Raw genomic sequence first — 23,667 nt, forward strand, 5'->3', positions numbered from 1 at the left:
GTCCTGCTCCCAGAGCTGGTGCAGTCTTGTAATCAGGAGCAGAGAGATGGTGCTAACCTAGGCAGGGCAGGGTGACCTCCCTCCCCGCTGCCCGGCCAAGCTCCCGGTGCCGGCCCCTTGTTAATCCCTGCAGGAGCAGGCGCTGCCGACGTCGAGCTGAGGCCGCTCTTGTAGGTCAGCAGAGAAACAGAGTGTGATTCACTCTAAGAAGGTTTTTCCTCATCCCATCATTATCGAAGGACTTAGCGTTCCTAGCAGGTTTCCTTGAGATTGGTTTGCCACTGTTAGTTGAGCTGCACATAACATGCTGTAAATTTAGCACAGGCACTAAAATTTTATATGTACTCTTGGGAGCACTTATTTTACATGGGTAGCATGGACTCTCTTGGAAATGCTATAGGAGTAGAACAACAACAACAAAAAGATGTGTTGCAACGTTAACAGTCCCCTTGTCAAAAAAGGATTATCAAACTGAATGCTGGCATGGCGTCTTGCTGCTGCTTTACCTTCCCTCTTTTCTGAATCCAGTGGATTTTTCTTTCTGCCCTGGCTGCTGTCTGCTCTAACAGAAGATTGCCCTTTTGGAGTGGGTGAAGTTATGCAGGTAGAGCAAAGCACAGAAGAAAAGCTGTGTTCTCAACCCGCTGATTTACAGACTCTAGGATATCTAGTGGCAATATCCTTATTTCCAAACTCCCACTCCATTTCGTTGCTTCCCGTCAGTGTGCATTGGGCAGAGGGTATTCCTGGTTTCGTGTCCCTTTGAAATTGAACATCTTTTGGAAGAGCAAGGCAGAGCAGGGAATGTGGGTGCTCGTTGCTTTTTGGCTCTGCTGGAGAAATCCAGATATATCCTCCTGCTTCTGGTGGGGATGGGATCTCAAGTTCTGAGCTGCTCAGAATCACAGAAAAGACTTGTTGTGGAGGAAAATAGCCGTTTCACTGAACAGCAATTTTTCTTTTCAGCCAGCTTCAGCCCAAATGGCACGTTTACCCATTCTTTGGACTGGTTCGTTTCCAGCCAGAATGGGTCATTTATAACCCATTTTCCACCCCTGTGTAATATATGTTGAAGAACTTAGCCCAAATACTGTGGATCGTTCCCCAAATTTCCTGACTGAGGGATGCCAGATGGTTTTTGGAGAGTTGCCCACCTTTCACAAAAAGCCACCAGGTACCACAGTGTGGTGGAGGTTGATTCCTCTCGTGGGATGAACACACATGTTCCCACACCAAGGCTCACCAAGCTGCGTACTGTCCTCCCACGTAGGTGCTTCTGCATTGGGAGTGAGCTGCCTTCTCCTCTTCTCTTCGGCGTGTGAACTAGATTGTGCTTCCGAAGTTCCCTCCCTAGGAGACTTCTCGGCACACTTCTACCACGGAAATCAGGAGGAGGCTTTTCCCACGAACCAGAGGCAGGTTTCTCTCCATCAGGAAGTTAACAGCCTCTTGATCTGACAGCACTTTGAGACCTTGGGAGACAGCGGATACCATTTTTAGTGTGAAGGTCACAGGGACCGAAAGGGAGTTTGTAAAAGACAAAAAAAGGTCAAAGAATTTGTTGTCACTATTGCTGCAGCAAATTTCAAAGAACTGCTGGCATCTCCCACCTGTTCTGCCATTTCCAAACTGCTGATTTACGCTGTGGATTCACACCCAGGCTGTGACACAAGTGCGCTCAGTGCTCAGCACTGCGAATGGGGGCTGAATCCGGTCTCCCCTTCTCCTCCCTGGAGCTTTGCGACTCTAAGCTCAATGCTAGATGAGACAGACCTAGATTAATCAGGGCTTGGAGTTTGTTGGTTTTCTTTTCTCAGAGAGAAGAGGCTTTTGCTGCTCAGAAAAAAATGTTTTGTGTTGCAAACATTGACACATTTTTTGACTTTAACTACTGATATATCAAAAAATAAAAACTTTCTCTTTTTGTCATACCTTTTGAAAACCGTCCCATTTGGGAGGGAACTTAGTGCAAACCGTGTGCAGTGAAAGCAATCATGACTTTTTTTATTAAAACATTTGTTTTTACTTTTTTGACAAAGATTTTCAAACAAGCACGTAATGGTGGGCACTTGTTTTAGATGGCGCCAGTTTTTCTCTGGTAAAAAGCTGCAATAGGGCTGTCTTTTTATTTGATTTTGCTCCACAGATACCTAGTATGGCATTTGTTGCTTATAAAAAAGGGAAGGCCACAGGGTTTGAATTTGGGAGGCTGCACTTCCTTCCCATCTCCATATTGAATAAGAAATTTGGGAGCTTGCTTGAAGTCAGTAGGGAGAATTGTGTTCCCTTGCTGACTAGGGTTTCCTGCTGCCTGTTGCACAGATGAATAGACGCAGCTGTAGCTACAGAGGCGTTCTTCCTTGCAAATGGCTTTAGACTTTACTGGTCATTTTTCACCATATTACAATTGCTCGCTTGAATAACTTTCACAGAAGATCAGTCTGAAAAAGTACCTTATTTCTCATTATTTTTTACTTTTGAAAGGTAGTTTCTTCAGATAACACTATCAGTATATCAGCAATATTTCATCTTCCTAGCTTATTGCTGGATTCTCCCCCATACAGCCTACGCTGCTTAATAAGAGAAATTGCCAGATTGACTGGAAAATGTAACTTTAATAACATCATTTCAAGCAGTAGAACCAGTGAGAAATAATAATCTCAATGAATTGATTTCTGCACTGTTCTTGTCCCTCATGCACAAAATTACTGTGTATAACGTGTGTGTGTGCGCACACAGGCGAATGTGACCTGCAAGGGAGTGAGAGTCTGCGTCGCTTCCTCTGCCATTGAGTTCCTCATAAGTGTAAACCAACGGAGCTGTCTGAAAGTGGTGGGAAGGACTGTGAGAAGGGAGCCTCTGTCCCCTTTCCTCTTATTTTTCTCTTTTAACACTGGAAATTCAGATCTTGCTGAGAGGGGCTTGAAAAAGGTCCCAGTGCAAAAGGGATTTTTTGGTCTTTGGACTTTTAAGAAGGTGCTTTGGAAGGGATGTTTGAAAGGAAAGATGTCTACTTTTCATTTGGGAAATGCTGTCTGTACTACAGACCCAGCCTGTGCCCTCCTTCAAGGAGCTCTTAATAAACCTGACTTGACACACAACGCACATCCTCACCAGAATGAGGAAAGAGTTGTCTCTGATATTTCTAAATTAGAAAAAGAAAAGAAACTCCAGGCCACTTTGAAAGAGCAACATAAGCTCCTCTGTGAGCAGAAGAGTAAATGAAGCCTCATCTCCTACAGCTTTTGCATCCAATATTCCTTATTCCTATCCCTACTACAGAAAAGAAAGGGAAGTGGGTGCTGTGGCTAGTAGGGAGCTGTTTGCATGGCAGACTTTTCTGCTTTGCTGAGAGCACTAATTTAAGTACTTTTAAAAGTACTTTTTCCTCTGTCTCTTGGTGCAGCTTGCGTGGGAATGAACAACTGCTTCCAGGTCTTGTGTTGCACATCCCATCAGATACACTGATTAAATAAATCAGGTTACTCTGTGGCTGGCTTCCGCAGCAGTAACAGATGACAGACAGCGCATGGCAGCAGTGTCTGCCATATAGAAGATGCAACTGTAACGGCAGGTTCACTGCAGATTCTTAAATCATGTTTTGAATTTCTTTTCTTTTTGTGTTTTTTGTTTTGTTTTTTATTTTTATTAGAATGCTCTATATTGAAAGAAAACATGAGGAATACCAGATCTTGGCATTTCAAGTCTGGTCCAACATTCGTTCTTATCAGATCAGATTTGGATCAGTCTTTAGGAAGTGCTTAATATCCTGTTAGAGTTGATATGAAGCCTTTCCAAAGCCTGGCTTCTCTGCAGAGCCAGCTTAAATGGGTTTTGCACAAAAATATAGATCTTATGCGGGTTCAATAAATGCTGACTCTCTTCCTGCTCTGCTGTGGGAAGCAGGAGCCTTCTTCCTCAAATGTTTTATATGTATGCTGAGGGCTAGCAGAGGGCTGTACTCTGGTATCCCCTTGGAAGCCAGCCTGCTTGATAACACTGGTGTGTTCTGGCTCATATCTGGGTCTCATAAAGGCTACTGCTATGCAAATAATTATCTACATCATTTTTGGTTGAAAATGGTTGCTTGAAACAAATTGTTCCTTTAAAAGTAATTTTGGTTTCTTATTAAAAAGAAAAAAAATAGAGGAACAAAGCATGGTGTTTTCTGTTGAACAATAGACTATTGTATCTTTTATAGATCCATTTCCTGTGAATAAAGCAGCAGGTGGTTATGAAATTATATGTGACTTAGAAGGGTTGGTAGAGCGCTGAATAAAGGCTTTATAAGAAAAGAAGGGAAGGAGTGGGGGGGTCAGGGGAGATGAAATGTGTGCTGTGTGTATGGGGAATTGGGAAGTACAACATCCTCCTGGAATAACCTCAAAGTCTGGACAACTTCTCTCTGGTTTGGATGGTAAAATACTGCACAAATGGAGGAGATGCTGTAAAAATCTGTTTCATGCCTGAGGAAACTGTTGGTGGTGGTGCATGTCCCCATCCCTGGGGAAGGGAGCACAGCATCGTCTCAGTGTGGCTGCCACAGGTATTGTTAGTGCTTTGGAAATGCTCTTGGGACCTTTCTTGTACCAGATGTATCTAGGAATTGTAATTGTCCTTAGAAGAAATGGACCTTCAGAGGGGAACAGAAGGCAGCTGGGCTGGAGATGCAACAGAGGAGCTGTAGTTAGCCACATGGAGAAGAGTAAGGGCACCAAGGCTAGGCGCAGAGTGGGAAGGGGTATGGCTTGCCCAGGTGGCAGACAGCCCCTATGGGTGCTCCTTGGAGTGGGGAGGATGATGTTGCTCTGTGGTTTGTTTCAAGGACATGTGAAGAGGCCCTGCTTCAAGTTTCATCATCATGTTGAAGACTTTCTTTGACCTGCTTTGCACATTTTTTGAAAGGAGCAGGATTAGGGTTGTCTTAGCATCTCTGTAGGTTGTTGGTACTCTTAGTTTTTATGTCTGCTGAAAAATGCTGCTGGGGATAAAGTTCAGTTTCTTTATTAGAGGCAAGGACCTCGTTCCAGCAAGTGCAGTTATATCGAAATATTAGAAAACTTATTTAACATAAGAAAAATCTTTTCTTATGGTGAGGGTGGTTGAACATTGGAACAGGTTTCCCAGAAAGACTATGGAATCTACATTCTTTGAGATGTACAAAACCTGACTAGGCATGGTGCTGGACAGTCTGCTCTAGGTGATCCTGCTTGAGCAGGGGAGGATGGACCACATGATCTCCAGAGGTCCTGACAACCTCAGCTGTTCCATGGTTTTACAGTCCAGACTTCCTCTTTGGCTATGCTTTTAGAAAATTTGTGGTAAGAGAAATCAAAGAGAAAGCATTCCCTCAAGCCCTCATCTGTCATCCTTGTAACTCATTAGTCTGTTGTACGAGGGTTTATTGCCAGCGAAAGGAAGAATATTGCATTTTTCTTAGCAACAGGTGGCCTCCATCATGTGTACCATTAATTTGTTGGTACATGTATTTATGAAGCTGAGGGGACAAGGGGGGCTGTTCCCAAAATAACTTGGTCTATTTCTGACTGAACACACTGATAAGGGCAAAACTTATTTCAAAATCTTCCTGGTGCAGCGGAGGGGGAGAAGAGTTTCGAAGCCCTGCTTAGGTCTGAGCAGCTCCCATGGGAGCATCTCACTGCTTGGTGCCTATTGTGGCTTTGGAAGTGTCTCCACAGGACTGGTGGAGTTGGAGATGAGGTCTGGGGCAGGCACCAGTTTGTTGACTCAGCCGACTTCGAAATGCCCCAACGAACCTCTTAGAGGATAAAACAGAAGAAAATGTTGTGGATTTTCTTTTTCTTTTTCTTTTTCTTTTTCTTTTTCTTTTTCTTTTTCTTTTTCTTTTTCTTTTTCTTTTTCTTTTTCTTTTTCTTTTTCTTTTTCTTTTTCTTTTTCTTTTTCTTTTTCTTTTTCTTTTTCTTTTTCTTTTTCTTTTTCTTTTTCTTTACAGTGAGCAAAATAGTGCTGTAAAAATGAAATTGTGCTGCAGAATTTCAAAGCAAAAAATTTTTTTTCTTTTTGAGCAATCCACAGGAGCATGTGCTCTTTTGCATAAGAATCAGCATATTTGTTGCTGTATGCTGGGGCTGGTTTTACGTAGGACAGACTCATGAACCTTATTTCAACTTTTGCAGTGTTCTAAGAAAAACAGGTGGGAGATTACAGGCAGATTTTTTTCATCCATTTGTTTGGATTTTGTTTATTTTTTTAACTTTACTGTTATCTAATATGCCAGAGCAGCGTATTTCTGGTGACAGGAAAAGAACTGAACATCTGTGTTGGGCTTAATGAACTCGTGTACACATTTCCAAGGGGTTAGGAGCTTTGGATTTGACTCCGGCTCACGAGGAAGGCTTGAGGAGGCTGGGAGTCTTTGGCTGCGGAAGCGGAGGCTCCTGTGCGCACTGACGTGGCGCAGAGGCACAGGAGGAACTCTTGGAGGCTGCAAGCAAGTAGATCAGCAACTCATGCAAGATATCTTTTGCGTCTTTTTTCCCTTCCTAGTAGTATGACAACCTGCAAATCCTCCGAAACCTGTTAGAGACAGATCTTTTTTGAAGGTATTTAGGAGCCTAAAGAATCAGACGGATGACTGTAGTCCGTTTTTCAAGTGCGTGCCTGCATCTTAAGGCACTCGGTTGTTTTTAAAATCCTTGGCCTTGGAGACTGCCTCCGAGGAGGCTGCAGTTTGAGTTATCACTAGCTACATGACCCAGTCTCGTGCACCCTGACTGCTCTTTATCTAACTACAGATTAATGCTTCTTCTGGCTTAAAGAAATAACTCTCTTTGAAATGGATCAAATCATGCTTAGTTTTAGTCATTTGAGTTCCTGCTACAAACCTCATGCTTTTAGTCTAGCAAAAAATACCAGCTTGTGTTAGCATGAACAGCTTTTGGGTCTTAACGCTGTGTTAGTATTCGTTTCTCTAAACAAGGAAAGCAATTACCCTATGGCGATATAACTGTCTCCAACTGTCTTTTTTCCATTAAACAAATGGGAGATTTTACCTCTTGATCTTCCCACAGGATTAATCCACTTTCTCTGCGGGAACCGTCTTAAACCGATCTGGGAATTTGAACAACTTGCAGACAGCAAGGCTAATTGTCACAGAATCTTATTTAGCCAAATGCTAATTTTCATTAAGAGGTGAACTCTGTTAATAACATAGACTTGTAACTCTTCTAAATGAAAAAAAAAAACCTTCCCTCCCCTGGCAGGGATAATGAACTCCTAAATCAGTGCTCCTTTCAAGGGAGCTTTTCCTTCTTTTGACAGAGGTTGGCTTGAGACCTCAGTGATTTCAGAAGACCCTGATGCCTGCACACACTTCCCATTGGGAATTTGAGTGAAATCCTGGCATTACTGAAATCAGCTTTATTACTCATTGCTATGGAGCTAGCATTTGACCAAGGGCTTCCCCATTTGCTCCCAACAGGGAAAGACAAGAGCTGATGGGGCGTCTCGGACAGGCTGCAAGGTTGACTGGCTGGGGCAACAAGTAGGTTAAACCATTCTGTAAGCCTGGAGATCTCTAATTTAGGGGGAAGCTGTGTCCTTTCTGTTAGATAGGATGTGAGTTAAATATGTGTAGTTGGCCCCTGTGAATCAGCTGGCTAGCAACAATTTGAGATATTTTGATGGATTATTGCCGCATGTCTTTAGGAAGAGCTTTATTTAAACTTTTGCAGCAGGGGGAAACAATTTCTGGGTAAAAATGGTATTTGTTCAAGAAGAGAATGGTTTCATTTGGATTTTTACTCTTATTAAAAACTATTTCTTGAATCTTCTCCTTTCTTCCAAACCTTCCCCCCAAGTTAGGTGTTAATACAAAGCCAAAGCATCTGATTTTGTTTCCCTCTTAAAATAAGCTTTTCACTTCCTTGATGCCTCCCTTAATTCTTTCCAGCGCAACAATCATAGATTCGTTTGGACTAGGGGCATATTATTGAAGGAAGTTTTGGAAGTGATTGAAATCTAGGCTAGCTGGAGCAGTGCAAAATGTACTGCCTGCAACAGCTCTGCTAGCAAAGTGATCGGATTCAAGGCCTTAGGTACCTTGAATGTCTGCAAGATTATGTGTGAAGATGTTTAGGAATGATTAGAGCCCTTGTCCTTCTTTTTATTTAGTTTATCGTCTTGCATTTCTGCTCCTCCTCATTCTCCTGCTTTGCTATCTGAAGAAGGGAGAAATGCTCTCTGTGGAGAGGCTGCGAGCAATTCTGTCCCTGGCACAACGTGACACCAGGGGGTTGTGCTGGTTTGAGTGTCCTAATGTTGTCCATCCCCAAATCACCCTCCTTTGAAATGTCTTCTTCCCCTAATCTTATTTGCTAGCCTAAATGCAACATGTCCATGATGTTTTTTTCTTTTTCTCAGCAGACAAAGGTGGGGAGATAAGTTCAACCTTACTATTAGACCTAAGAGAATCCACGTCAGAGACAGCTGTGGGAAATCAAGTCCTGCTGCATATGGAGCAGCTTGTTTTCTTTTCTATAAATATCCCAATTCTTAACCTTAAAAGAAAAAAAAAAAAAAAAACTCAGATTGGGTCAGCTTCTGTCCAAAAGCAGGCGATGGCATGAATTCTTCCCCCCACCCCCGAAACAGCAAACACTGAAGAATCAGGGAGCAGTGGTCCTGCTGGTGCCAGAGCAGGCGTCGACAAATTTTTGTTGCCACGTGGCCGTTGCTGGAGCGAGGGTGACGGACGGTGTTTGTGAAGCAAGTGGCAGAGCTCTGGCTCTGTAACTCGGTGCCCTGAGCGGAGCAAGAGCAGGCAATGAAACGGCTTGGCTCGGCTGCCCCCTCTTTTTTATTATTATTTTTTTTTCCAGCTCCCTGCTTTGTCTTGTGCGCGACCGGGCGCTTCCAAAAACAGACGGTTTCCTAACGAGGCTGAGTGGGGAGCAGGCTTGCTTTGATCTGGCCCATGTTTTTGCCAGCCGTGGTGTTTCCGTAACGGGCTCTTGCTGCCTGGCGAAACGGTTTTTGCAGCAGTTGCTCCTGCTCCTTTTTCTTCATTGGTCAAGTTTGGTTTTGAGGGGATGAGGTGGGACTGCGTCCTCGTTTTTGTTACTGCACGAGATGCATGATGCTACTGTAAAAATGCTGCGGCTGCAGAAAAGAAAGCCTAGGGCTACCTCTGTAGAGCAGAGACTTGGGAGCTCTTCTCTCCCTGTGTTAGTAAGACCCTGATATAGCAAAAAAATTATCAAAGAATTTGCAGGAGCTTTTCTATACTGTCACAGATTCCCCTGGGGTTAACATATGGAAAGTGTTGCGCCTTCAGTTTTGTTGAGGGTCTTATGTTCTCGGGGAGCTTTTCTTAAAGACCTGGAGCCTGAATTAACACAACTGCCTGAAAATCACTGCTTTCTGCTGCTTTTCTTTTGAAGATTTTTGGCCTGCTTGGTGTGAGGGGGAAAAAGCTTGGAAAATATACCTTTAATGGCTCCAGCACTGAGTGCCTGCAAAAAGGACATAGAACTGTAGCATGGTAAGGTTGGAAGGGACCTCTGGAGATCATCTAGTCCAACCCTCAGCATAGCCTGTATGGGGATTGAACCCGCGACCTTGGCATTAGCAGCACCACGCTCTAACCAGCTGAGTTAAACCTAATACCTGGGCTTAAAAAGTAGAAGTTATTTTCCCAATTTTAGAGAGCAGAGAGGTTCATGAATTTTCAGTGCTTGGGTTGGCGCTACTATTTGGGCTGACGGAGCGATCAGGCGAGCGATTCCTCTGCCCAGCTGCTCGGCTAGGCAGGAGAAATCACTAAGAGAGAGCCCAAAAAGCTAACATTCCTTTATTTTATTATTATTATTTTTCTTTAAAGAAAGGGGAGGGGGAAGAGATCTTCCAAAGAAAAAACGCCACCACGAAAAAGGCGACTCCAGCAAGAGCAGCCTGAGCGGCAGAGCCCGGAGGCGGCTGCGAGTGAGCAAGGAGCCGCGTGGTGGGGATGCTCCTGCAAGCAGATGCCAATTCGCCCTTCGGTGGGCGGCGCGAGGAAGCTTCCTCCCCTGTTCAGACACTTTAGCTAGATAACGAGCAAAAAAAGCCAAACACCTTTAGCGTAATCAGCTGCGTTTGGGAGGAAGGGCGCTAATTATTTGCCGGCTGAGGGGGCCGGCAGCGATGCAGCCCGGGACGTTGCTTTAGGCTCGTCGCAGGCGGCGGCTGTAGCTTGGGTGGTTGTTCCTGGCTGCTCGGCTGTTGGTGGAAGCTGTTGTTAACGGGAGGGCACCCTGCTGGCTTGCTGTAACGGTAGCTGAGGCGCATTTGCCAAGAGCTGTTGGAGCCCTCCGGAGAGGGCGACTAACCTACCGAAACGAGGTTTCGTAGCAATGTTGACGGGGGCTGCGAGGGGGAGATTCAGCCCGGGAGGGCTCCGGTAGATGTCTGGCGCGGGGCGGCGTGTTCGTGCCAAGCAGATGGTTGCCTCTCTTACTTTGCCAACAGATCAGCGAGCTGGCTTCGAATCATCTTCCGTGGTGTCCCGGGTTCTCATTCACGGCAGAGCGATTTCGTCTCCAGTGCATTTTCTTGGGTCAGAGCAGGCAAAAATACCCTGACGTATAAAGCAGCCGCCTCGCCTCGGTGGGGTACGAACGGCTGAGTGTTGTCCTGAGCTAACAGGTAGCTCCACCAGGAAACATCACTGTCCTTAGGCTCCTCTTGGCTACCCCTGTTTTGTGGCTCTGCAGTCCTGCAAGGCGCAGGGTGGCAGGGAGGGAGGAGGACACAGCATTAGGAATAACCTGCCAGAGAGAGAAATTAAGATGAATGTGGCCAGGGCTGGCAGAGAGCAAAATCTCTAAATATTTATCAGTCTCAAACGTTTACTGAAGAAGAGAGAGCAAGTGTCTTTCTTTTGCTTTTAAAAAATTGGATGTTGGAGCAAAACTGTCCCGAGTGAAGTGAAGTTCTGTCCAGAGACATTAAGCCCAGATTAACCTGTCCCTGGTCTCCACGACACCCAAGGGATTGTTTCCATTAAAAATGCAAATTTAATTTTTAAGCCTTCTGCTCTTGAGTAGAGGCCAGGCGGTACCAGCACCTATCTGAAATCAATGGCTCGACTTGGTGCTTGCTGTGACTCAGCAGCGAGGGATGCTGCTGGGTCCCCCCGGGGGGACAGCGTTGCGTTATCCTACCTGTGCTTCCCCTTCCTTTCGCAGAGATCCTGGCTGCCCGGCTGTCTGTGTCGATGTGCTTTGGCAGCAATGATTTGGCTTAGCTTGATGGCAGTCCCCTTGCAAGTGCCAGTTCGTGTTTTGTTAGAAATCTTCAGTTTCATGGTGATGGAAAAGCCCTCAGCCTGACAGAGGAGAAGAGTCCAGGGAGTAGGTGTCTTCCTTAGGCCTTGTGGGCTGAAAATCCCAGGCTAAAAAACACAAGGATGTTTATTTTTCAGCTGAGATTTTTTTTATACTTAAAAGCTCAGACTTGGATCAACTAAAACATTTCACTGACTTCTGTCAGCTTGTGAAAATCACTTCAGCTGGGGAAACAAGAATTAAAGCTAAATCAAAAAAATACATTGTGCCTTTTTAAAAACTGTATTAGGTGGATACTTATTTTTATCTGACTTAAAAAAAATGCTTAAGCCCTTGAGTGAAATGCAACTCCTGGTGGCTAAATGCATCGTGCGATCTGGTTAATACCATCGTTTTCCTGTTATTGGGGGAAGAGGGCTGCCAGCAAACTGAAAATCAATTTTGATTGCTCTGGGAACAAATTCATTGTCCTGAATGAGGCTGAGCAAATAGTTGTTCCTCTGCACGCAAGAAGACAAAAACTTCTCTATAACTTAAATTTAAGTTACTAAGGGGCTGGGGACAGGGACAGGTGGAGGGTTTTCCAGTAACAAATATTTAAACTAACACGTAGCACTTATACACCTTCACAGCTCCTGAAGAGTTGGGAAGGGCAATGCTGGAATGCAGCTATTGAAAATAGGAGTTGTTTGATACTACATGTTTACTGGAAATTATTGATCAATGATGCTCGGGTTTTCATGAAATGCCACAGAGAACAGGCATTTTAAATGGGTGGCAGTGCTATCTGTAGCAGCATGCTCACTTCTCTGGAAGTGAACTCTCTGCAATGTAGGAATCTTCCAATAGGAGAATGCAAAAGTATTTGAATATTTTACATTTAAATTTGAAATTACATTGGACAGTGCTGATACTGATATCATTTTTTCTTTTTTCTGTCTTTTTTTTCTTTAAGTCCCTAAAGAGAAGGTGCTGCCTGTACCGTACAAAGGCTGGAACAGCAGCAGGAAAAGGCGACTTTGAAATAATAGGATCTGTAAGAATAGGCAATTTAATTCAAGTGCAGTGATTTAGTGCCCTGTTAGTGTCCTGATGTATTACTCCATTTCCAAAGACCATAAGTTTCTTCACAAGCATAATGACAAGCTTAAAACTTGTGAGACTAAAGCCACAGCCTTCTCTGTCCTCAGCTGTTCCCCATAATTACAGGAGTAAGGGAATTTTGTTCTCTCTGGATGGATTAGCTCCAAGAGAAATAAATCAGATAATGCTGTTGTGCCGCCGGTTTCTTGTTTCTTTCGCTGCCTCTAAAAAGCAGGTGAGCCCACACAGGGCAGTGCAAAGAGCTGGAAATGTTTTTTCTCACCTACAATCCATGACAGGGGTTGTGGTCCCACCTGTGGTTACATCATGGACACCCTTTTTGAAATACTTCAGTTTTGTTGCTGTTTTATTGCTTTTGGCACTAACGTTAGCTTCTGTGTCTGCTCTGCTCCCAGATGATGGCCCCTACTCGAAGGGGAGCAAGGACTCTGGTGGGATGGATGCGACTCTGGTCTCCAGAAGGCAAAGCATTCCAGGTAAAGGAGAAGGTCTTATCTCACTCCCATGCTACCACACCTCTGGGAATCCCTTGGGCCTTGCCCGGCAACCCCTGTTTCAGTGTATCCGTGAGCAGGGCTTTTGCATGGAGGGCAGCAGCAGGTGGTAATAACCAGCGTCAGCGTGAGCAATGTGTTATGGGTGCAACCGCAGTCTGGTTTGGAGCAGTTAAAATGAACCAGGGAAGACCTAGTTCCTGCCCTGAGATTATACCTGCAAGGGAGGAAAATCACAGCAAAGAGAGAGGGAAGAAGCACTGGCACATCTAGACTCGTGGAGTGGGAAGGGAGGGAGACAGTGGCTGGCTAGCTTCACATTTCCCTGCACGTGGGACTAAGTGTGCTGTGATATTTAGTCAGTGGCATCACACTGCTGTGTGATATAATCCTTTCCATGCGGAAGAGCTCTTGGAGGCCCGAAGAGGTAACAGAAATGTTGATGCTAGGTCTTGTCTCTCTGCGGCCTGTCAGCGGATTTGGATGGGCTACTCTGGACAATTCCTCTGCTTCCTAGTGAGGACTGGGGTTTGGATTTGACTTCTGACCATTAATGACACAGTTGCCCATTTGGTTTTGTGTGCCAGAGAGGCCAGTGAGGCCTTTTGCCATCGCTTCATCATCACGATGGCGCAAGTAAGATGTGGCTCTTCGTCCAGGTCTGCTACAGGGTCTCCAGGAAGGATAAAAGGTTCAGCAAGCTCCAGGATTATCCTGTGTGATGGGGGCTGCTGCAACGTGTTGTCACCATCCCGGGACCCTTGTGGAGAGGGAATGACTCCTCTCTTGCAAGAGCAAGTCTATCCATCAGTCCTGACTTAAAGCATCCCATAGGGAGGGCAAAATTCAGGTCTGCTCCCCCTGCCCCAGGGTGCTTTGAACAACAAAGAGCAGCTTGGTACTGGTGACAGAGCAGATCCTGGGGGGCCAAGGAGAAAATGAGGCTGGCAAGAGTCAAGAGGGCTTGAGGTGGCTCTAGGTCATGAGCAGGGGTTAGATTTAGGTTCCCAAAGAGAGGAATGGAGGGGATCTGTGCTCCTCTATTGACAGGGGTGCTTCCTACCTGTGGTTCCTGTCCCAAAGTCTTCCCCCAATTCCTTGGAAGGAGCATCATGAGCAGAGAGGTATGAAGACAAAACTACAAAAGCTGGAAGAACCAGCCCCTGTCTGTGCCAGGCAAAACAGGCTGTCCTCTTGGTCACCATCAGTGCAAGATGGCAACCCTGTACTGCCCTTAGTGTGGCCATGGGCTGGATGCTTCCCTGTGAGAGCTGTCTTAAGCTTCTGTTATTTGCACTTAAAGACAGTATCTTGAAGGAGCAGACCCTGCTTAACAGCACTCTTACCTGTTTGTGTGTGTCTGTGATAGCAGCAGCAGATTTATAGCGGCGTTGGTCAACAACCCTTGATGGACTGATCTTGGAGACTTGCCTTTTTTTCAGAGTGGTGATTTCTCCTTGAACCCACAAGATGGATAATTGCACTCTGGGGCTCCTCATTTTAAACACTTATCAAGGATCAGAATTAAACCCTATTGAAGAGCTAATAGTCTCCCCTTGCGGCACCATCTGTGTTGATCAGTCATGTCTGTAGTTGAGAGGAAATTTGCAGAGTAGTGCCGGATGGCTATCCATCCAGCACGGCAGGGAGCCTCTGCAAAGTTTCTGGCAGCCCCTGAGATCTTGGGTTGGGGAATTGAAAACTAAGTCGCTGTAGTTGGCGAGGGATCAAAACCATTGGAGTTTAAAGAGCAGGAGCATTATGGACCTGACGTTTTACAATGAGCTGCCATTGCCTTGTTAAATGGGGGCACAGCAGTGCCTGAATGTCTTCCAAACCGGTGCTAGATTGCAGAGAAGTTCCCTGCTTGCATTCGTCAAGTGCAGAAATTATTCTTGGGGTTGTGCTTTACAAAACAGGTAGTGCATGGTGGGACTGTAAGTGAGGTGCAATTTCTGGTGGCACAACGGCATTGCACAAGGAGCAAAGCGCTAGCAGGGCCTTGCAGACAGATGAGGCACCATAGTGCCAAAGGACACCGTGTTTTCTCCTGGTGAAAGAGACTGAGGGGACAGCCCTACACCGGTACAGAGCTGCTGTGTCAATATGTTATTTCAGAGCGCTTACTTCATTGCTCTGGAAATTCACAGTGTGTGAAAGGTTTCAAATGTTCCCTCTTCAAGTAGAGTATCTCATTAAAGCGTGGTAGGGTTGGCTGTGCAAATGATCTCCTTCTTGGCCTTTCGTAGGGTGCATTTCAGTCCACAGTCTCAAGAGTATTGTTTGCCATATGCTGCCAATGCCCATTGCCACTTTCTCATGTGTGGTCTCAGTGAAAGGTGCCCTGCATGAGGGAGGCTGTTTTGCTCCTGTAAGATTGCAAGGGGACTTAAGTACTCAAGGACAGTGTGTGTAAATGAATCATGTTGTAGGCAAATTCTGCAAAAGCTTCTTCAAGGAGGCTCTGGCAAGGCATGAAAGTCATCTGATTTGTCCCAGGGCTAGTCCTCCGAGCAAAGAGTGCAGATGCCGTCATGTGGATTAACATGGAGCTGCGTTTGCCAAGTCAGTGGCGCTCTTGGTCTTTCCTTGGGCCAGTGCTGGACCTCCGGCCTGTGCCCTTCCTCTATGTCAAATCCAAAAGTTGAGATAATTTAGTGCTTTACACTGCCTTTGTAAAGCACAGAGATGGATTGGATCAGAACTGGCATCAGATATGTTTTGATTCATAGAGGATGAATAAATACAAATGTCTTCTTGAACTGAAGGGAAGATAGAGTATCTCCCTGCAGCAAACGGAAGAGGAATATGTCCCATAAAACAGACCCTACCGTATGTATTATGGCCTGCATTGCGTGTGTACTGGTTGTTTTACAAGTGACTAATATCTTCAGTTCCAGGAGTAGATGAGGTGGGCAACGTGGAACAAATTTGTCTTAGACCAGGTGCACGTGGATGGGGAAGCCGCAGTGAATGAATGAAGCTCATGCTTCCCCCTCCTCTGACATGACTGTGATCCTGCCAGCTCAGGATCCCACGCTCCCCACATTACATTCCTTACGTCCCAACTGCGCTGAAGGCTCAATGTATTTTTTTTAATCATGGTATTTTAAGATCCACCTTGTTCTGTCTGTCCAGGCAGCTTCTCCAGGTCCACAGCATCCTCCTACCTGGTAAATATGACTGCCTGTTATCCAGCCTTCCTAACACCCATCCTGGTCCATATAAAACATAGTTACTGAGGTAATCTCCCTGGACCACTGCCCTACTCACATCACCCTGGTTTTGAATCCCTCCACTGACTCTGTCTCTATCACCTGGGAAACAGCAAGTTTTTATCCTCTCACAAGTCCTCACTCCTCTCCCTTGCCCTGGTTGCTCTTGCCCATCAGATCTGCATGAAATGCTTTCTCCCCACTTCTGTGGTCCATCAGGATCTGCTTCACTTTCACAACCCAGTAAAACCATTGCTTGTTGGTCTAAGTGTGCCAGCGTCTTGGAGCGGGGGCTGACTTAAACAGACGTGGTTGGGGCCCTTGGCCCTGGCACAGGGCAGGCAGTGGTACAGTATTAGCTGTTTGGGCTGCAGCTCGGGTGTCTCCAGGATGTCAGCCAGCAGAAGAGCTGTCACTTAGCTGTCACAATGCTACTGTCAGCAGCAATTGCAGAAAAAACAGTTGTCGGGATGAGTTCCTCCGAGAACTCAGGCTGACTTAAAAATGAAAAAAAAGAACATTCAGAAAAGAGAATTTCCTCCTTGCTTTCACTTCCCTAAACTTTTAAAAATTCTCTCTTTCCTCTTACTCCTCTAAGCTTCCCTTTCATAATAAGTCCTCTATGTTTGTCTTATCAGTTTAAAGAAACTGAAACTGTTTCTTCTTGTTGATTATATAAATCATCCCAGATCTGCTCTCCCACCACGTGTAGAGGTAGGGTGTCCTTGGGATTGAAAGGAACGTGCCTGCTGCTGAGATGTTTACCTTTACTCCTGATATTTCAGAGGAGTTCAGAGGGGTCACCATCGTAGAGCTGATTAAGAAGGAAGGAAGCACCCTCGGATTAACTATTTCGGGTGGCACAGACAAAGATGGAAAGCCCAGAGTCTCCAACCTGAGGCCAGGAGGACTAGCAGCAAGGTGAGAAATGGAAATGGGACCCAGAGAGCACTGGAAACTAACAGTTGCATGTTCCAGTTACTGAATGAATATGATTATACTTAAAATAGTTGGCATCAGATTTTTTTTTTTTTTTTTTTTTTTTTTTTTTTTTTTTAGTGCCTCAAAAGGCAAAGTTGTTGTTTCAGTAAGTAGACCCTCTTCTACTTTGAGCTATTTCTTATGGTCTGTGCAATCACATCCTGCAACTTTGTTTTAGGATATAAACTAAGTGGCCTAATACTGTATCTTTTCTGAATAGCAAGTGTGTAAGTAACATTATTGGATCAGTAAAGGAATGGGAGAAGAAAGGCTTCAGGAAGCAGAGAAAGGAAAGGAATGATTGGACAACATTGCAGAAAACAGATGAAAGATTTTTGTTTTTCTTGTTGAGTTTTTTTTTTTTTCCCGACAGCTCTTAAGTGTGTTTCTCATTGACTGATTGCTCTGCAAGAATGAGAACTGAGCAACAAAATGAGAGGCTGTGAAACATGTACACTGATTGTTGCTTTATATACAGATCTGAAAAATTGCCACTAGAGAAGATAGATGGCTTTGATTTTTGCATTTCTTTCTCAAATAATGGACGCATGTAGTTAGACAACTAAGGTCATCTTTGGCATCTTTGATGGCTTGTTCAGAAAACCTTGCAGTCACAAAAGGTTCTCCATGCATGTCCAGGCTGAATGCAGCAGAGACTTTCTATTACCACTGCTTTTCTTTTTTTCTTTGCAGAAGTGACCAGCTGAATGTTGGGGATTACATCAAGTCGGTGAATGGCATTAACCTAACCAAGCTGCGGCATGACGAGATCATCAGCCTGCTGAAAAATGTGGGCGAAAGGGTAGTACTAGAAGTAGAGTATGAACTTCCGCCAGCCGGTGGGTGCCTCTAAGATAATTCTGTTCGCTGTTCTTGGCTGCTTTTTGTCCTGGGATACAGATGGGTCCATGCGTGCTCTAGCCATCGTGGCCAAGGCTGCTTCCTGGGGCGTTTTTACGTTCTGTCTTCATCTGCTCGCAAAGCCGTGGTGCATGTTGTGGAGCTGCGCACCGTCGGAGCAGAGTGGAGTGCTGTGTTTTCCAGCACAGTGGGTGCCTGTTCATGCACACCGACGGGAGACGGCTGATTAGATTTGTCTTGCCTCACAGCGGCTTGGTAGCACAGACCAATCTGCCTCCTGATTCAGCTTGTTTTCCTTTATCCTTTTTTTCCCCCCTTTTCTTCTGGAGCATGGCTACAGGAGGTTTTCAGTCTTTAGCATATAGTGCCAGATCCTCTTCTCTGAACTGCATCAAGTGCCATTATTTCTCAAGATGCTTTAAAATGCTGTGTGTTTTCAGAAGGAAAGTTGAAGCAATCTGCTTTCTAGCTAAGGGGTCCCTGGCAGAGGCTGCCCAACTCAGATCTGATAAACTGGGGCTGTCCTCTAACGTGGGAGACTGTGCATTTGCATGGATTTGTTTGTTCTGATTAAAACAAATACATTCCGTGAAACAGTTTATCAGTCTTTCCATTGCAGAAATGATCTATGCTATTACTGCTACTTCAGTGTCTTAGAAATTCAGAGAATAATTGAGTAGAAGAAATAAAATAAAAAAGAAGAAAGACAAAGCTAATGAGATCTAAACCTTTTATCACAGATAAGACCTTACACTTCCTAGGCTTTGCTATTGCTGCTGCCTTTCTATAAAAAGTACTGAAATACAATAAATGGCCATATAAAACCCCAATAATAATAATAATAAAAAAAAAATAGTTGAACCTTTCTTCATCATCCCTTTCTCTCCTGCAGTAGATGTTAGCTAGCTTTTGCACACAACCCTGGTTAAAACAACTCCCCGGCCCAGTTCAAGTTTTCCGTGTTCTCATGCTCACTAAAGATGACAACTCTTAACCTTTTTCCTTAGCTGTGAGCCTTACTATTAGAAATTGGATAAGCTGTACTTACGAGCTAAGGAGCGGAGCCAATACCGCATGACTCAATCAATAGCAGCGAAGCAAAATACCTCCACTTCTGAATGAGCAGTAAGAGCACTACCGAAACAATGATTTTGCTCGGATGAGATTGTTGATGCTCTTTATGACTAATCCAAAAGAAGAGGCGCCGCAAAAAGTGAACAGAGAGAACTGGCAATTACTGCCTTGCTCCAGTGAAATGTTGGTACCTCATGCGCTGTTGACTGCGGTGAGGGTCTGCTGCTGTTATGTGCACCCTTCTTTCCCTCCCTGGGCAAAAAGCAGAAATATAGTGCAATTCAATAGCTTGTACTTGTGGGGTTGAATTTTTCTCCCTGCTATGTAATGGGTTGCTTGGGAAGAGACCTCACAAGTGCAAGTCTAGATTTCAGGCCACAGTAGCCTATCATCTCTTGCATCGATAAGCCAAGCACTGTGTTAACACTAGCTTACGTTTCCCTGCTTCCCGCAGCTCTTGTGAAAGGCTGTGGCAGAACATCATGCTTGGCTGCTTAGGACAGAAATTGGGCGGTCTCCTAACCCATCTGTGGATGCTTTATACCCTTTTCTTGGTAGATGGGTATCACCCATTAGCTTAGACCCTGCCTGTCCTCCACATGTGTCACTCTGAAGCATTTCTAGGCCATGTCCACACTGGCTGGCAGGGCCCAGCACCAGAAGCAGGGTGGCTTTTCCAAGGACACTGGTTCAGGGGTTGCTGAAATACCACAGGCAGGTCTGGACAGAGGAGGCTGGGAAATTGTCCTATATTCGCAGTAGTGCTTTGATAAATCATTAAATAGCAGAGGGCAGCAAGAGATAGAAGTGATTTTCTTCCTTTTTTCTCTTTACTTTTGTACATTAAATAGTGCTGTGTATTTAACATAAAATTACTGCATCGCCCCCAAGATCAATTTAAAGCATTCACTTAATCTTTTCTAAAGTCAGAATGTGGGAGGGAAGGGAAAAAACCCTCAACCTTTTGCACGGAGGATTTGGGATTTTCATTTTCTTTAAGGTCAGGCAGTGACTTGATTCCTTACATGGCTGCTGGTGAGGCTTTTTTTTTTTTTTTTTTTTTTTTTTTTTTTTTTTTTTAATAAGTTTCCATTTGTGGCAGAAGCTGCTGGCTTTTGGATAATGCTGAACCCTTTAAAGCCAGTTGATAAATGAAGGGGTTGTACTTAAATGTCAGAGTATCAACCAAGACAAATATGAGGGGAGATGCACAAAGCTCTGTGGATGAAACCATGCCTGAAGATGATGGTTTGCTCTAAGAAAGGTTCAGACACCTGGGTAGGGGCCTTTGTGCCTCCCAGTGGGGTGGAGAGCCCTGGTGTGGGGTCTGCACTTTCATTTCAATGCTGTTCAGCTGAGTTTTGGTCTGGTTCAACAGGGTAAGGCAGCATGGGGTAACTGCATCTCTCTCTCTCTCTCTCTCTCTCTCTCTCTCTCTCTCTCTCTCTCTTCCCCTTAGTGCCAGAGAGCAGTGCTGGCATTATTCCCAAGACCATCGAAGTGTCCCTGTACAAGGAAGGCAACAGCTTTGGCTTTGTGCTGCGAGGTTAGTGGCTTCCCTGGTGAGAAATGTATTGGCAGGGGTGATTCGGGGAGCAGGAAGAGAAAAGGAAGTGGGCAAATGTCATAAACCTCTGATGAAGAGCAAGAGCATGCTTGGCAAGCGTGCTGCACAGCCTTCAAGGACCGCTGGCTGCCTAGTCCAAGGCACTCATTTTGCTTTTGGGCTGTGTCAGCCGTTATGTGATAAATATCTCTAGCTTCTCAGCACTCTCCTTCCAACTTCAAATCTACAGTTACTTACAGCGTTCCCGCTTTCGTTGCAGGGGGAGCCCACGAAGACTGGCACAAGTCCCGACCGCTGGTTCTCACCTACGTGAGGCCAGGTGGCCCAGCAGACAGGTAACTCTCACATTTCACCTCCCAGAGCAGTGGACTTTAATGAAACAGGACAGCAGCCCCCATCACACTTTTGGATGTGCGCTCTTGTCCTTCTTGCTGGTGTCTCCCTTACATATGCCCCCAAGGCTTTGAGTGCAGGCACTGTCTGGAACAACACAGCTGTGAAGCTTGGGGCCCTTGGTGCGAGTGGAGGACGTGTGCCATGCTTACGTGCTGGCCTGTGCATGGGTGTTACTGGAGCACCCAGAAAGATCTCTTCCAAAGACAGCTGCTTAATTAACTTGGAGAACATGAAGAGCTTGTGCTATATTAAAAAGCAGGAGGTGGTCTGTCTGTTTGCATGCTGCTAACTTAATGTGATAGGCCTGACACTCTAAATACCCCAAATTATTGTTCTGAGGAGTGTTTAGTTCCTGCCGGATCAAGGTAATTGGCTTATATGTGTACACTTTTTTAAGTGAGTTTTTGCCTGTGGCTTCCTCCAGGGAAGGGTCCTTGAAAATGGGGGACAGACTGCTGAGCATTGATGGGATTCCTCTGCATAGCGTGACTCATGCCGATGCCCTCAACATCCTGCGTCAGTGCAGCCAGGAGGCCCTTTTCCAGATTGAGTACGATGTGACCATCATGGGTAAGGCCAAGGTGGTTGGGGTAACATTTTCATTGACTGCCTGGAAAGTATGCGTGAGCAGAGGCAGCAACTGGGATACTTGGTTTCAATGGAAGAATTGCTGAGCAATGTGCTGCCAGCATGGATGGAGAGTTCAAAGGCTTGGTTAAAACCATTTGAAATGTCTGCATTTGATAATGTTTCTCGAGGCAAATGACAACTGATTTTAGGAAGGCTAGAAGGGAATTTCTAGTGTAAGCAAAGAGGGGACATAGGAGAAGTCAGAGTTAAAGGCGCCTAGAACGCAGGCATGCTGCCAGCACTGCAAATACTGATATTAAATCTGTGCAAGGGAGAGACTTGCAAGCAGATATGGGCTTGATGTGGCTGTAGTTTGGGTTCTGAATTTTGACCCTGTTTAATTCTAGAGCGATTCCCTTTGTTAGAAGTTTTAGTTCAGATCTGCTTCTGAAATAAATGAGGAGTGTTCATCTGATTGACCCCAAAGAAGACAGAACTTACTGGAGGGCAGAGGATGGGTATTTAAAAGAAATGTGCTACACAGTAGATGGTAAATTGGAGGATTTGGAAGGGTGGGTTGGTTTGGGGGTTGGGTATTTTGGGGTTTCTTTTCTTTTCTTTTCTTTTTTTTTTTTTTTTTGGTTTGATTTTTCAGTTTCAGGCTTTGAGAAAAGATTTATTATTAGCTACTGTAAAGTCATTTTGAGCTGTCTTTGTGACACACAGCTGTTACTGCAGGGAGCGTAGTTAATGAGTTTAAGGTTACCACAGAGTCCAAAGCTGTGTTGGCTCTTGGAAGCTCATTGAGCTGTGCATTAGGTTTGGATGTTGCATATATGTTTCCAGAGGGGTTTCTGCCCCCACTGGAGCCACAAGCTGGATTATTTTGGAGTCTCTTCTGCAAATCTCATAAACTAGTCTGGCATATCTGAGCCTAGGATGTGGTGAGGAATAGAAATTAATGAGATCAGGGTGTTTTCTGGTTTGCCAGTATGGAGAGAAATCAAAAGGATCTGCAGCTGAGAGAGTCTAATGACTGCCCCCTCCTCACTCCCTGAAAAGAGGAGCTGAGAACTGTAGAACTCACTCCATGCAAGATATGAGAAGATTGCTCTAAAGTAAGGGAGCTCCTTGCACAAGCTCTGAGGACTTTCTACTCCCTTTTTAGCCTCTTTCCACAGAACTATTTTGCTTCCTTTCAGCACAGATTGCACAAGCATCAACATAGTTTGCTCTCTCCCCTCTGGAGGAAGCTGCAGACCTGGGCAGCAGCCTGTGACACAGACACATGCTCCACTGGGAGACCTGAAAGGAGCAGTTGAGACCTCTCCAATTACCTGCATGCTAGCTGGTTTCTGCCCTGTTACAAGATGAGTTTAGAAATTGGATGGTATACAAGAAAAAGAGGAAACTCTCAATTATGAAAATTACAGAAAACAGAAACTACTCAAACCCTATTTTCTACCCTTTTATATGATTCTGATTGCAATACCTCTACAAAGGTCAATGAGGGATGTCTGTTCTTTTTCTCAGCAGCTTTCTCTGCTGGCAGCCCTCTGTCCTGGGAGCGGGGCCGGCAGGGCTAGGAAGGAATTTTGCAGAGCTCTCAAGCCTGAACAGAGGCAAACAGTTAATAGTGTGCAGGAAATGGGCTTTTGGGGTTTTGTTTGTACAGCTCCCTGGTGCCTATTCTGCAGAAGGCTGATTGTTTTAAAACCAGACTTGGAGCAAAAATAGCCATGAAGGTATCGTGATATTTCTTCTTGAGTAAGTCACCCACCTAAAAATGGTAGGGTTGAGTGGACACACAGCGGTATCAGGTTTTCTGCAGTGATTCTCCATCCTGTGTCACTGTACAGTGACCACAGCCAGGTGCCTGCAAAGAAGATACAAAAACAACTCTTTCCTCAAATAATTCCTTCACAGAGGCTGCTTCTCCCCAGCCCCATCTAGAGATATACTTGCCTTGCTTTCACTTTTTTTAGGTGCCTAAGAATACTTCTTTTTAAAAGCAAGGAGATGGAGAACATGTAGCTTAAATCAATCTCTGCAGACAGATTTGCCAGGCAACAGCTGATAACTGCAATAGGACATGAGCG

At 45.0% G+C, this 23,667-nt stretch overlaps 1 protein-coding gene across 5 annotated transcripts in view; it reads left to right on the forward strand.

The window, feature by feature from the left end:
• The window catches only part of GRIP2 (glutamate receptor interacting protein 2), an 88,696-nt gene that overhangs the window by 13,093 nt on the left and 51,936 nt on the right, over window positions 1–23,667 (forward strand). For all 5 annotated transcript variants that reach the window (XR_009959649.1, XM_062585195.1, XM_062585197.1 and 2 more), the window contains exons 2-7: window positions 12,806–12,886; window positions 16,905–17,040; window positions 17,794–17,939; window positions 20,495–20,581; window positions 20,862–20,937; window positions 21,423–21,568. Coding sequence is in view for 4 of the 5 variants with exons in the window: in XM_062585195.1 (XP_062441179.1) it covers window positions 12,806–12,886; window positions 16,905–17,040; window positions 17,794–17,939; window positions 20,495–20,581; window positions 20,862–20,937; window positions 21,423–21,568 (672 nt within the window). In the remaining variant the exon portion in view is untranslated. The remainder of the gene's footprint in view (window positions 1–12,805; window positions 12,887–16,904; window positions 17,041–17,793; window positions 17,940–20,494; window positions 20,582–20,861; window positions 20,938–21,422; window positions 21,569–23,667) is intronic.

Source organism: Rhea pennata, chromosome 12, assembly GCF_028389875.1.
Source record: "Rhea pennata isolate bPtePen1 chromosome 12, bPtePen1.pri, whole genome shotgun sequence".
Lineage (NCBI taxonomy): Eukaryota > Metazoa > Chordata > Aves > Rheiformes > Rheidae > Rhea > Rhea pennata.